The 15077-nt window shown below is 36.0% G+C and overlaps 1 protein-coding gene across 3 annotated transcripts; it reads left to right on the top strand.

Moving 5' to 3' along the window:
• Positions 1–2421: 2421 nt before the first annotated feature.
• Positions 2422–8808, top strand: LOC122038359 (transmembrane protein 184C-like). 3 transcript variants are annotated; one of them, XM_042598069.1, is made up of 6 exons: positions 2422–2561; positions 2815–2931; positions 3301–3581; positions 3676–3798; positions 4148–4438; positions 8373–8808. In XM_042598069.1, exons 3-6 carry the CDS (start codon positions 3306–3308, stop codon positions 8571–8573), a joined length of 891 nt encoding a protein of 296 aa, XP_042454003.1. In that variant the 5' UTR covers positions 2422–2561; positions 2815–2931; positions 3301–3305; the 3' UTR covers positions 8574–8808. The 3 variants fall into 3 exon arrangements, with proteins under 3 accessions (XP_042454003.1, XP_042454004.1, XP_042454002.1); XM_042598070.1 differs by lacking the exon at positions 2815–2931 and having other exon boundaries at positions 2443–2561; XM_042598068.1 differs by lacking the exons at positions 2422–2561; positions 2815–2931 and having other exon boundaries at positions 3291–3581.
• The last annotated feature ends 6269 nt before the right edge of the window (positions 8809–15077 follow it).

Consider the following 15077-nt stretch of genomic DNA (forward strand, 5'->3'; position numbering starts at 1 on the left):
AACTCATTTAGGAGCATAAGTAATGAGCAGTATCTAGCAACACATCATTACTACCCAAGTTACAAGAATGTCGAGATCCAACATCACCTTGTGACTACTAATTGTGACTCCTCACAATATATAACAAGTGTCCTTCTATCCTAGACATCTAGATTGATCAATGTGAGTCATAGACCGTGTCATCCTCTAATCAATCTAAATCTTGAACTCCAAGTAGACTCACTAAATCAAATGAGCTCAATATCCTATATTGACTCATTTGGGCATGGCCATGCACTTCGTGGTCTCACTCTATCAAGAATACCGATGTCACTCCCGTCATATAGGAGGGATAGATCCCATCTACATCACTCACATCCCTCCGCATAATTTGTTACATACCCAGTAATCGCCTTTATAGTCCACCCAGTTACGGGTGACGTTTGACGAAACTAAAGTACATAACTCCTTATGTAGGGATCTATGGTGACTTTAGGTCTAAGGACTAGTAGTCATACTAATAGCCACATGAGAAAGTATATGACACTCATATAACGATCCATGATACTTTCTCATGGCGGGTCATTCAGTATACATTCTCTAATGTATACCCATGTGTCAACTTGATATCTCTATATCCATGACTTGTGAGATCAAGTCATCGAGTTGACCTACATGCTAGTCTTATTGCATTAACATTGTCTCTGAATGTTAATACTCGACTAGGAATGATTAAGAGTAATGTTCCCTATATCATCTCACTATCGGTTCAACTAACCGATTGATATAGGTGAGAACCGTCTACTCAGGGACATTATTATACTTAGTTTATTTGACACCAATACAAGTAAGTATAATAACCAAAATCCAAATGTCTTTATTTATATAGAATATGATACAATAAGTCCAATATACAATCATCAAATGATTGACTCTAGGGCTCTAGCTAACACAAGGGGTATGTATACATACAAAAGACATTTTAAGTGACTCTTTATAATTTTAAATATTAGGAATATACTCAAAATATTAAGAATATTATTTATAAATATTAATGATTATTCATTCACATTCATATTTAAAAATATAAATTTATAATTTCAAACTGGAGCCCATTTTTCTACGCCTCTCGTGTAGTTTAGGAGTTGGCCCATAATGAACTTTTTGGCCCCATCTTTCAGCTTGTATTTCTTATCAAGGACTCTCATAGCTCCTTAATCATTTTCTTCAATACACAGAGTATAGTGAGTCGGCAAGACAGTTGAGAATGTAATTTTGGTATAGGAACTCAAAATAAACCCATGACTACACTGTACTGATGGTATGGAAATTGGTAGCATCCTCAACATTCTTGGGAGGTTCCTCAATCAAGAACTGAGCCAAATCCAACATGGTCGGGTAGAAGAATATTTTCTGCTGTCATAACTTGAAGTTCAACCCAATGAACTTCTCTGACTTTTTCACATGATTGATTCAAAATTTATAATCGTGGCAACGAAGACCTTCATGTAATGAGACTATTGCACCTCAATACTCTCGATGACCATCTCAATAGAATATAATTTGTTTTAGAATTGTTGAACAATCTTGTTGTTGCAGATAGAGGGGAAATTGCTAAATTGAAATTAAAATTCAACTTCAACTTATCTATTGAGTGACATGAGCGGATAATTTTAAGCTGCCAAGTAGAGAATGATAAGTTGCTTGGATGGCTGAGTTGCTTAGATGACTGGGCTGTCTTTATGTGGTCGAGTACGAGTCGCCAAGTCTGAGTCGATCAAGTCCAAGCCAGCGAGTGTTGAGTTTGTCAAGTGCCAAGTCACAAAGTTAGCTAAACTGTCGAATCACCGAGTCTGAGTCGATAGAGTGCTCTAAATGGAAGTCGAGTGCTCCGAATGGAACTCGTTGTTAAGTACTCAAGAAGTAATCCTGAGTCTGACTAAGTTTTTGAGTGCTTGGAAATAGAGAAGTCGAGACATGCATTCGACGTGGTTTCATTAAAATAAATTCATCCTCTTTCAATGGTGCTACAAGGTCTCATTGGACGTTGGACGTTGGACGTTGGACGTTAGACGTTGGACTTGGATGTCTATTTCTTATAATATAATGGTAAAATTATAATGTCAAACTAGTATGGATTGTCGTGATAAAGTGCGAAAGTAGTTGACTATTGTCATGGAAAAGAGTGCCGATCGAAATTAAATGAATCAACAATGAAAAAAGTTCTATATTCATATAACTCTATGTTGTTGTTTTTATATCTTAAAAATGAATAGTTTGATTCGTAATTACGTTGTTTAGGGGGTAATTTTAAAACAATTTAGAGGGAGGGTGCCCATGTGAAAAAATAAAAAAAAAAGACTTATTTGATAATATGAATAAATTGGGCTTTTTTAATTCGCACGTGCCAAACGCATGTGTCGCCATGACCTTTCAATCTCTATTCATTTCGTCAAACGGCATCAGCTTATGGGCGTCCTTGAATCCAACTCTTAAATCACTTTGCTCTGCAATCCCTCTGCCTTTCCAACTTCCAGTCCAGTTGGCACCGCAGCAAGCAGGACGACTTCGATTAGACAAAGGTACGTCTTTCTTCAGTTTCTCACCCTCTCTCCCCCGCCTTCCCGCCTTTTCTCGTTTCTTTCTCTTCGAGTAGCTTTGTTGATAGCTACGGTTTGATCCTCATCACCTTTTAGCCGTGAGGATTCGAACTTTCGCCCCCTTTTTTCCTGTTGTTGGAATCGTTTTGACTTTGGTCTCTTTTACAGTTGCTGCCATTTGTTTCGATTTGAAAGGAACTTTTTTTTGTTCGAATTGGTGGCTTTGATGATTTAGGTTAGGGTATGGGCGGAGATCGGTCTCAAATTGGTTGGTCAGCTGATTCATATTGCATTCAATTAAAGTCGCAGCTGTTCCTAACCACTGGAGAAAGGAGGAGTTCATTCTGAAAAAGTAGGCCCTTTTCCATTGCTACTACTAGAGTATTAGGGTTGGTCACTTGAAATATGGTGATAATGTTGCTGAAGTTGTCGGCATGCCGAGCTTCCTGAAGGGTTTTTTTTCACCCAAATTTTTTTTTTTCCATTGGTTTCATTCTAGTAATTGGTTATGACTCTCTTTCTACTGGCATTCATTCTGGTTGTACTGAATTTGATTCGACTACATTAGAGCAGATTGAATATAATAACACTTCAATAATGAGTCGAGTGGCTGATACTTATTGTTTGCCTCACTTGAGTAGCATTAATTGTTTGAGTATCCTGCTTTTATATTCAAATTAACAAGGCTCAGTTTCATTTTCTGTTTTTTCCATGTCCCCAGATACAATGTACCCGCAGGTTGATCTGGCAAAGATGGATCGAGAAACCCTTACCTTGCTAGGGTCAGCATGCTGTGCGATGCTCACCTTGCATTTTACATTACAGTTGTTGTCTCAGCATCTGTTCTATTGGAAAAACCCAAAGGAACAAAAGGCAATAGTTATCATTATTCTTATGGCGCCTTTTTATGCTGTCAACTCCTTTATTGGTTTGTTAGATATTCAGGGAAGTAAACCCTTCTTTACCTTTTTGGACTCTCTTAAAGAATGCTATGAAGCTCTGGTAATTCCTTTTTTAAGATTATAATTTTCCACATCCTATGTCATTTTAGTTGTCTTATGCAAGCCATTATTGAAGTTCAGTGTCTACTATGCAGGTGATTGCTAAGTTCATGGCCTTGATGTATAGTTATTTGAATATTTCTCTCAGCAAGAACATTGTACCAGATGGAATTAAAGGGAGAGTGATTCATCATTCATTTCCCATATCCCTTTTTATGGTATGCTGTAGATATTGATCTGTTTGAGTAGCATAGACCAAAAATTGCTTAATATCTTGTTCTGGGCAATCATTAACACTCACGGTATGTTTTAACCCATACTGGCATATGCAGAGAAAATTTAAAAAAAAAAAAAAATACATCCTTGAATAAAGCTTGATAGAAATACTAAGTATCGGTGAAGAAATGTCATCTGAATAAACAGTTGCTAGTTTCTTTGTTCCCCATTCTGGTTACAATTGCCTACTCTACTGCTCTTGCAACAACTTCTCATTATAAATGTTTAGAATTTATCAACTTTATTTGTTATCTTCAAGATTCAGCTACTGAAAAGTGATAATTGGTGCAGCCTCATACTATTCGTTTAGAGCATCACACATTACAGCTTCTCAAGTATTGGACATGGCAATTCGTTATTATTAGACCTGTCTGCTCTATCCTAATAATTATACTTCAACTTCTTGGAATGTATACCACTTGGATAAGCTGGACTTCCACGATTATACTCAACATATCAGTTTCCATGGCCATGTATGCCCTTGTGATTTTCTACCATGTGTTTGCAAAGGAATTAGCTCCACATAAGCCTCTAGCAAAGTTCATGTGCATCAAAGGAATTGTCTTCTTTTGCTTCTGGCAGGTACTTCTGTAAATTTTCTGTTCACTCTTCTCATTTTATATCAGCTTCATCCTTCAACTTCTTTAATATTTCACCACTATTTAGCAGATTAATTTGGTAATCGAATAATTCTTACTGATTGGTAATTAAAAATGGTACCAAAGTTATTTCTTCTTAACATGCTTGAGGTTAAAGTTCTAGAAGCTAAATCATAGCATATTAGTCTTAGATATTAGTCATTTGTGTTTATCTTTACCTGGAAGTACATGTAAAATGATATCTTATAGTTTTGGTGTGGTATTATTTCTTCTAATTCATAACTATGATTATAAAGTTTAGAATTTCTAGTAGATACTCTCAGGTGGCATTTGTTGGCAATACTAAAACTTATTCAACCTCAGATAGTTAAGATAAAGTTTAATCCTATCATATTAGTCACAGATAATTAGCACGCCAGTAGTACATGAAGACTCAACTTAGAATTTGGGTAGCTCAATATATTCAATTGAATGCCATGCAGAACATTTTGAGGAAATGAAGCAAGAGCTTCTAGTTTCTATTGTGGTGTCCCAGGCCAAAAAAATAGCTATTTGGAAAAGATTACATAGTATTTGGCATTTAAATTTTGGTTAAACGGTGGCCTCGTAATGTAATCGGATTACATAGTATTTGCTTTGTAATCCAGATTACAAAACTTCACTACCTTTTGTAATCCAGATTACATTACATTACAAGTTTAAAATTAAACCAAACAAAATAATCAATGTTTTAGTAAAAATAAGTTTTTCAAAATTAAAATTAATAAAGTCTTATTTACATTGAATAATGACTCAAAAAACGATTAAATAATTTAGCAATTTTATTAATAAAATTATTATCAAGATATCAGCCAGAAAACTAAAATTTATATAAAAATTTATTTTTTCAAAAAAAATAATATATTTTTTTTAAAATTCAAATATTTTTTTAAACCTGCCATTTTCAGTCCTAAATCCAAATGAAAAAGGTTAGAGAAAATTTAAAAATATATTAAAGAACTTTGTTTTTTAATTTTTTGCCTAGGGCCTCAAGGAATCTTGAGACGATCATGTCGAAGAAAAAAAAGAAAGAACGAGAAAGAAATATTATCGGCGAGGGGGAGAGGGCGTTCTTTTAGGTATCATCGGCAAGAAAGGAGAAACACAAGGAATCGGGGATGAGAAAAGAAAAAGACCAAGCACTAATGAGAAAACAAATAGGATTTTTAAGAAATATTGAAAAGGAAAGAGTATTAGGTTTTATAAGACATATAATTAAATAAAATAGTGTTGCCAATTGTCAAATAATAATAATAATAATAATAATAATAAAGAAATATGTCAATTAAGAAATGAATTATATTTAAGGTAGAATAGAATCTCATATAAAATTATGGAAAGCAATTAATGAGGAAATAAAGATAAGTGTGTATACATAGGAAGCGGAATCGATAATGAATTAATTGCTAAGGTGTCATTAATGAATTAGCATGACATTTATAATTAATTAATATTAATGAAACCAATTTAATTTCTTCAACGTCTTCGATTAATTAATCAATGGGGCCCAATAAAATTGGGGCCCTAATTAAGCCTATGCCTTAAGCTGGGTCTGGATTCTTCTAATCTCATCCCCTTAACCTGATGATGATGATAGGTCAAGGTTAGTTTGTGCATGAAATAGTCATATCTTGCCTTGATTTGCAACTTAGTGAAAAATCTACAAGCTGCTTCTTTGTTTGTACATGAGGAAGAGAAATTAGTTATTTTTAAATTTTTCTTGAAGAAAACGACCAGCAGCTTCAACCTGGTAAGCCCTTTCATAAAATACTGGATTGTTCACAATTTTAATTGCACTTTGATGAAAAGAAAATAGAGAAGTTGGATTTAGCCATATAATTTCATTGTATGTGGATGACATAACACAATTCTCATATTCACTTGAAGATTTTTAGTGTGCATTGCTTCTTTGATTTTAAAAACAAGAGCGAATCTCCGAAAAGCCAAGAGGATACGATATCATGTTGTAGAACTCCAAGTGTCTTGTTGCTATCATAATCGGCATCACTAAAACTTCTTAAGCCCAACTTAGAGGGTCTTAGTATTAAAGAGCCCTATAGTTTGGGTAGATCAAAGATGTTGAGTAATTTGATGGGCTATCATCAAATGTAATACATGAGGGTTAGAGAAAAATTGATAGATAATTTGTACTACATAAGCCAACTTATATTTGGACGTATAAAATTTAAATAAAAGTAAGTTGTTTACCACACGACCATATAGAGTGAGATCTGAGGCAGGAATCCCATCAATTTGCGACCACACTTCATATTTAATTCAATGGATGTATCAGTCAGCTTATCATCAGGAAGACTAACTACAGGAATAAGGTCTTATTTAAATTTTTATTGTAAAGAAATACCCTCAAGAATTCCTAGGTCTCCTAAATATGCAGTTTGGCCCAAGGTCTTTCATTTGAAAGTTCTTTCTAGAGTTTGCTTAAATGTCTGAGCTACGTCATGATTGTCCCGTGTGATTAAAATACATAAACACAGACCAATTGTCGTATGCCTGTGGATGAAGAAAATAGCGAATAACCATTGAAACTTTGATGAAATCTCGCTTAATGTATTTCAGTTTTGAGTTCAGTATACCTAACACTTGACACTTGCTTTTATATATAAAGTGTCTTCTGTAATCTGCAGACTATATTGGTAGGGCATCAGACCTATAATTTGCAGACTATTGGTAGGGCATCATACCCAAGCAGAGGCCTTCTATAAACAGTTTTAATTAAGGTGAAGTTTCAATGAGGGTGATAAAGAATTATAGGCCAAGTATGATTTTTGATGTTTCTATTCTATCATGATCTGACTCCATGCTACACCTTTTGTTGTTTGCTTGAAAGAGTTAGGAATAGGAACCATTTAAGTGGATATACAAGGCAATGGTGGTGCTTGTGGATTGCTCAAAGGGGAGTTTGATAGATAGTAACTCAAGTCCATGTGCAGTGATGACCTAGGCATAGGAGGGGAATCTTTGACTTGTGAGTTTAGGAAATATAGCAGCAAAAGGTGATAACCCTGGCCCCTTCAGGACTGTCCCATGCGATCTGAAAGAGAGGTAATGCATTTCTGAGTCTAGGAAATATAGAAGAGACATACAGAGATGAAATGATGGTAGAAGTTGAGTCTTCAACCTGAGAATTATTATTAAACGGCTTTTAGCTGCTTTAATTTTCCTGTGGCCATAATAACAATTTTTCTGAAGGTAAAGGGATGTTAGTTTAAGATGTTCATCAGTATCTCATTGCGTTTCTATTCAGCTTGAGACACATTCTAAACTAACAGAAGTTGGCAGTGTGTGCCCTGCTTTTATGTTTCTGTGAAATGCACAAAAGATCCATATAGGTGATCTCAAACGCCAGTTAGATTAGCCTCTTGACACTTTTATTGTATCATCTAGAATCAAAGTTTATGAAGATTTATATTGTAAGGATGTCGATGCATTTTTTGTGAGAATGATGAACAAACACGTACTAAATTTTTGTATCATTATTTACACCATCCGAAATCTAGCTTGACAGCTTTATTGGGTGTTCAACAAACTGTAATGAATGCTTGATCTATTTACAATCTTGAAACACCAAAAACCAAAAAAATGCTTGTCCATAGATGTGCTGAGTCAAACTTAGCTCGGCACACTGAGTGCCATTCACTCTTGACTGACATCTTGGTTAGAAGAATTGGAGCGTTGGAATTTCCTGGAAATATTATTCATTCCATTTTGTTATCTTGAAGTCATCATTATGTATCAGTCAAATCCATTGTTGAGTTAGAATACCATCTCCATTTTGTCCTTGTTAAGATGTTGTGCACTGCCAGATTCTATCATTCTTTTTTTAACAGCAATGACAATTAGTTTATACTGCTGGTCAGGGAACTGCACTTGAAGTGTTAGCGGCGGTGGGAGTGATTCAATCTCATCATTTCTGGCTGGATGTAGAACATATCCAGGAAGCCATACAAAATATCCTGGTGATTCTCGAGATGGTAGTCTTCTCTGTATTCCAGCAATATGCTTACAGTGTTGAACCATATATTGGAACAGATATGGCAAAGACGAAAAAGAATGATTGATGATGAGCCACATGCGACTGAAAATGAGGTCACATCTTACAATTTTATGGTGATTGTGGACTTGGATGCTATTGTGGACTTTCTTATCATCCGTGTTAAAATAGACTTGTTCAGGAGCTTAAGGTTATGTGAGTGTATGTACATCCAGATCTGAGGATCTTAGGTTTCCTAATACAAGATCCCTAATATATATATATAATGTTACTAGTCAATTTCAAAATCTAAAATTGAGCTAGATATGATTGACTGATTGATGGAATCTAATTTGTCAAATGGCTTGGGAACCTAGTATTTATCTCAAATATTTTTTAAAAAAATGTATAGATATGATTGACTGGATGGTTGAATCTAATTTGTCAAGTGGCTTGGGAAGCTAGTATTGATCTCAAAATTTTAAAAAAAAAAATTGTGTAGATATGATTGACTGGATAATTGAATTGAATTGGCTAAGTGAACCAAGTAGGCTAATCAAAATGTTTTGAGAGGTGAAATGAGTTGTGTGGGCAAATTGAAACAGCTTAATGGGTCAATTATATTTAATGAACTAATGTGGCAAAAAGTGATTTGTTCGTCTCTAGTGTCTCCGTCAATCTGTCTCTAGGTCAATACGGAGGAAATAAATTATAGGTGGTTATTAACCATGGCCAAAGACATGAGGAAGATATGTTCGGGCACGTCGAGTTTCGACTCCATTATTTAATATGGTAACACCTTGTATTTTAATCATCACACCGTCCTCGTATGATAATTTATATTTAATGAACTATTGACAAGATGGAGTTTGAAACAAATTGACCAAGTAGATTAAATTTGCTCTTGCAATTGCAAGGCTTGCTGCATAGCCTATGCTGGTTAGATGAATTAATCCTTAAAAATCCAATGTCTTTCTTCCAATAAGTGGAATAATAAAAAAATGTAAAATAAACTTTTCGAAAGAAGAATCTCGTTTTAGGTCTTCACCCTTCTATGCACAAACAATATCATTAGAAATGAAGAGTTTTAAAACATGTGAACGATGTAGTTAAATATAAATTGTATATATTTCAAGGTCACCTCGTTCTCTAACTAACTAACTGTAGTTGGTTAATGTGTATCCCCTATGTACTCAGTACTTTTGAACATTCAATATTTTAATAATTAATTACATAAAAAATTATAATTTTACTACAATATGAGTACTGGCACTAAGAACATGACACAAATGTAATTATAGCAATAATATATCGGTATGTTTCGTTGTGGGAATTACAACATTTTGATTCTTTTATAGTACAAAACCATGCATATACTTTGATAAAGAATACATGGGCTGAGTTGCAAATTAGTGAAGGATTTGCTTTGCTTGTGTTTTTTTATTTGAAAAATAAAAGTATTTTCGACTCCGTATCAATAATTTTAAAAAAATAGTTAAAAATAAGCTATTTTTATAAACCTTTTCAAAAAGATATGATTTTTATAATGCTACTATAATCCGATCTAAGAAAACTGGTCGATATGCATGGCCTTCCTCCATTGTTGTAATAGATTATGGGAACAATTATTGAGATGTGTAAAATATATCGTGAATCATCTTAACTCCATATAAATAGTTGTTGTATTGGATAATGATACAGGGATAAAGATGACCCTAAAAAGTAGGTTAAAACAGTGAGAATCGACTAATATAGATGTCAAAATCAAACAATCAAAATCGTAGAGTCGGACGAACTTAGAGACTGCTAATCAGGCAAGGTTGGCCGAGTGAGCTCACAACATTGGTTGGGCGTGAATGACCGACCAGACTATCCAAACGGCCATCCTCCGCAACTTGCAAATGAAATTTGGAGCTAAGTATTAATTTATCCGATCCACCGTCCTTGCCGATTGGACCTAAGGACCGATCCGACACAATGCGCCTCTCCGACAACATGAAGGGCCAAGTAAAGAATAAGTCGGTAGCTGCATTCTGCACAGCCAAGCTGGCGATATCCCAGTCGAGTGACGGTCAGTCGGCCTACAACGGAACCTACATACATGTTATATCGAACTCTTTTGGAAGGTTGTGCCGGAAAGGACAGACAATATCCCGCCGACAAATCATCCTTTAGAAGTTTCCAGCTTATCAAATCACAGAGATTGACGAGCTCGTTTAAAGAACGGTGTAGGGTCATTTTATGGTCTGCCCTTTCTTAGGGAAAGTCTTGGGACATGTGTTGATGCTCTGAGATAAGTGCATAACGCAATAGCAACATTATAAAAGGGGTCTCCATATATAGGCGGAGGTATGCGATACTTCTTATTTGCACACGTCATTTGCTATAATTCACTACTTCTCCTAGATCGAGCACTGACTTAATCATCGGATGGTCAATATCGAAGACCCCTTCTCTGACTCGGTACTAATACTCCTTGTGTTACAGGATAACACAGAGTCTTTATCGAATCAGTAGTAGAGTCACGTCTCAGCTCATTATTTTCACCCATTTCAAACAGGATCAAACGAAGTTTCTCATGATTTACTCTCTCTCAAATCGTATAGAATAATTTTGGAAAGTCTTAGCTGAAGATTACGATCACTTTTTGTTGTAATGGAAGAAAATGATAAATATGTAAGTCTTTCTCAGGATTCTCTTGGTCGGAATAGGTCAATGAACAAAAAAAACACGTCAGTGAACTGGGGTGTGACCAACAGTGATAGAGGTCTAAAATTCAGCCTCTTGATGTTGCTCTAGCCTCAGCACGAGGGTGGTGAGGCGGACTGTAAAGTATCATCGCGGCCACGTATGAGGTATTACTAGAATAAAGTTGTTTAAATATATAAATAAACCACTGTGTATTAAATTTTGAATAATATTAAAATTTTGATGACACCACTATATATATATATTGTCTATTTTGATATCATCTCAACCTTTCTTTTTTCCATCGGGAGAGGAGTATATAGTTGTCGTCGTCCTAAAAGGATCAATCTTTGTTGCTTCTGCCTTTTCAGATTGTCCAACGACATCAAGGGGATGGCTACCAATCTTGATTTAGCTCAGGATTTATAGCTTCCGCATTTATTTCGTCTATTTTTCATAAATCGTTATATATTAATGATATATAGAATCCCATGATTAAAATTTTTTGATTAATTCATATGCGGTGTCACAATTCTTGCTTAAAAAATTTCCTGCAACATAAACAACACAAACATATTACTCGTACGTGTCTTATTGTGACAAATGTCAAACTTGCTAATAATCTCTAATAGCTACTTTTGTATTCCTTAGTGACATCCAATACTCCATCTTCCACTAATCGAAACGAGATTTATGTTTTCTGAAGTTTATTATAACGCTTGATATTACATTAAGCAACCTATGGACAACATTATTATTAAATACTCTCCCCTCGGCCAAGGATGATGTTTGGACCTTCAAGAAGGAGGAGGATCAGCCAAGGATAATGACTGGACCTTCGAGTAGGTCTGGCGAATTGCAAAGATCAGAGCTATCTGTGGAACAACACCTTCATTTGTCGGGATAGCACAAATCGTCATAAGGCGAATGAAGGTAGGTTCATGGAATATTATGTAAGTACCTTGGGTTGATTTGCCTCTCATGGTCAACTTCCATGTTGATTACTTTCTAACTTTACTCGCTTGAGTAACACTCTATTTGTCCGGAGTTAAGCTCACCCAAATCCAACTCTGATTTTCTCTCTCTGAGCATATTTTCTCTAGGCTTCTCATCCCTCAGATGCGCCTCGCTCGTCCTTCTCACTCCACCGGTATATTCTTCCGCAACTCTTCGTCTCTCGGATGCATCAAGTCCATCGAGCTAAGCAATTATCAAGAGAAGCTATAAATTTTTATTTACAGACTATTCACTCCTCTCTAGTCGGTCCAATCAATCCTAATATATTAGATGTCTCAATAAAGGTCTCAAATAGAATGGGGTGGAGTCCCTCTTCCATAATGTGAAGCTTAGTAGTTTGGGCGTATTAGAGACAAAACTATTGGCAGAGGGTTTTTGAAAATTTAAAACTCGTAGATTTCATCAACTTTAGATGGAACAGGAAGATAATCAAGGGAGTAAGAGTCGGATACTATTGATCTGGGATGACTAGAAGATTGATCTAGAGGTGTTGGAATGACATGCCCAATTTATACACTATTGGGTTAGATGTACGATATCAGGGAGACATTTTATCGTCACATTTGAGCTGACTTACTATTATAGAGAGGAAGACATTTTGGGAGAGACTACAGTAGATTTTGATTGATATGGAAAACTCATGGCAGGTCTTAGGGGATTTCACCTCTTACTTAATGGCGAAGGACGAGAGTGGAGGGCTTCTGATCACACCTAATTGCATATTAAAATTTCACCATTGTGTAACATTTGCAAGACTAGAGGACTTAATATATACGTGTTTCAAGTATATATAGGGTGATAGTAGGTCTTCGGGTTAATCACCAAAAGTCAAACATATTTCCAGGTGGAGTGAGTGACACGACACACATGCGACTACTCTCTCTCTCTCTCTCTCTCTCACAAGCTTCCATGAGACAACCATGCCTTTTTTATATCTAGAGATGCCACTTGCTGTCGAGCGTTTGAGGATTTCATACTATAGTTTGCTTCTTGACTCACTAGTCTGATGGATTAACTATTGGTTGAAGAAGACACTTTCCTATACAAAACAAACTCTGCTTATCACCTCAATGCTATAGGGAGTAGAGTGTTTTTGGCTCTCTATATTACCTCTTCCTTTGGAAATTATTGACCACATTTATAGCATCTACAAGTCTTTTATGTGACCGTCCAAACACCCCTCGGTGTCTTGGGAGGATAAGTATAGGCTCAAAGAGGAAGGAGGATTGGAATTTAATGACTTGAAAGCTTGGAACCTTTGTCTTATTGGCTAAGGTACTTTGGCGGATACAGACAAAGGAGGATGCCTAGGATCATAAGAAGGGGGAGAGAGGGGGGGGGGATGAATCATGTATATTTTAAAAATTGTTTCTTTATCGACTTTTTAAAACTGAGTGTACAACATAATACAATTAAGTAAGAAAGAATAAAAATAAAACATGAGCGGTTTTACTTGGTTTAAAGTCTTCGACGACTCCTACTCCAAGACCTAGGTCCTTTGGATCTTTCCAATGGATAATCCACTAATCAAATATACGAATGAACAAATAGGAAGTGTAACAACCTACACTTCCTTTATGTAGTAATTTACATGACATAAGAAAATGTTACCAATACAAATACGGGGAATTGATTAGCTTGGGTGTTGGAGTTGGTCCATCTGCAATAATTGAGTATAGCAATGTCACAGCACAACAGTAGTATGAGATCGAAGCAGCCATACAGTCAAGGAATCGTGTAGAAGATGTGTCTTTTGAATGATGTCATTGACCTCCTTTTAAACAGCGTTGAAGGTGCCTCCAACGCTTCAAGACGTCTCAAATGACGCTTAGTTGATCTGATCATCACGGTCTTTATTCGTGCGAGGGTGCCTCTATCAGCTTCAAAACGGCTGCAACACGCTCCAAGGTGCCTCCAATTGCCTCTAAGGTGCCTTTGCGCAGTGAAACCTTATCTTCAAACTTTATCCCTGCGAGGACATCTTCGCCCTATCCAAGGCGCCTCCATTTAGCTTCGAGGCGCCTCCCCACATCTTCGAGGTGCCTCCCCGCATCTTCGAAGCTCCTCAGACACTGTTCATCCAAGGTTAATACTTTACACTTAACTCCTGCAAGTATATGTTAGTCTAATAACAACAAATAACTTGCACAATAGAGTTAGTACAATAAGATAAAATTATTAATTAGATCATATCTTACCAAGACCAGGATCTAATCATGGTTTCAGCTTAGACTTTCCAAAATGGATTTAAGCTTGACTAGTACCTACAGTCTTACTGGACTCATTCTCACTGGATCACTCTCCTTCAGTGTTTACCTCACTTACCATTATAGATTTACTTGACCTTGATCTCTTGACTCACCAGGTCTTTCTACTAAATGTCTCATCTGGACTTTAGCCAATCGTCTGATCTTCCCTAACCTGACTAAATTTTCTACCAACTATCTAGTCCTCTCTAACTCAACTGGACTTCCTGTCAATCGTTTAGTCCTCCTTGACCTGACTGAACTTCAGTCTGGTGTCTAGTCCCTATTAAGTCTTCTAATCCTACATACTTGGTAAAATAATTAGAGCACACAACATCTAACTTTAATCTATTTGTCATTTATCAAAGCCTAATTTTGACAATTGGTGCTAACTGTGCCAACAGGATGCTCTTTGGATTAAGTGGGTGCACTATGCCTATCCAAGACAAGCGGGCATATGGACTTGAGAGGCAATGCACTCGGATTCTCTGCTAATCAAGCCGGTATTACAAATTCGATACCTCATTCTTGCGGGTACTAGATCGATGGCAGGTACTATGCAGAGGTTAGCGAATTAGTTTGAATAAGATGAAGGAGTGGACAGAGTATATGACTTCTTTAGGTGTCCTAACCCTAAAAAT

The sequence above is a fragment of the Zingiber officinale genome, chromosome 1A (genome assembly GCF_018446385.1).
Source record: "Zingiber officinale cultivar Zhangliang chromosome 1A, Zo_v1.1, whole genome shotgun sequence".
Taxonomy (NCBI): domain Eukaryota; kingdom Viridiplantae; phylum Streptophyta; class Magnoliopsida; order Zingiberales; family Zingiberaceae; genus Zingiber; species Zingiber officinale.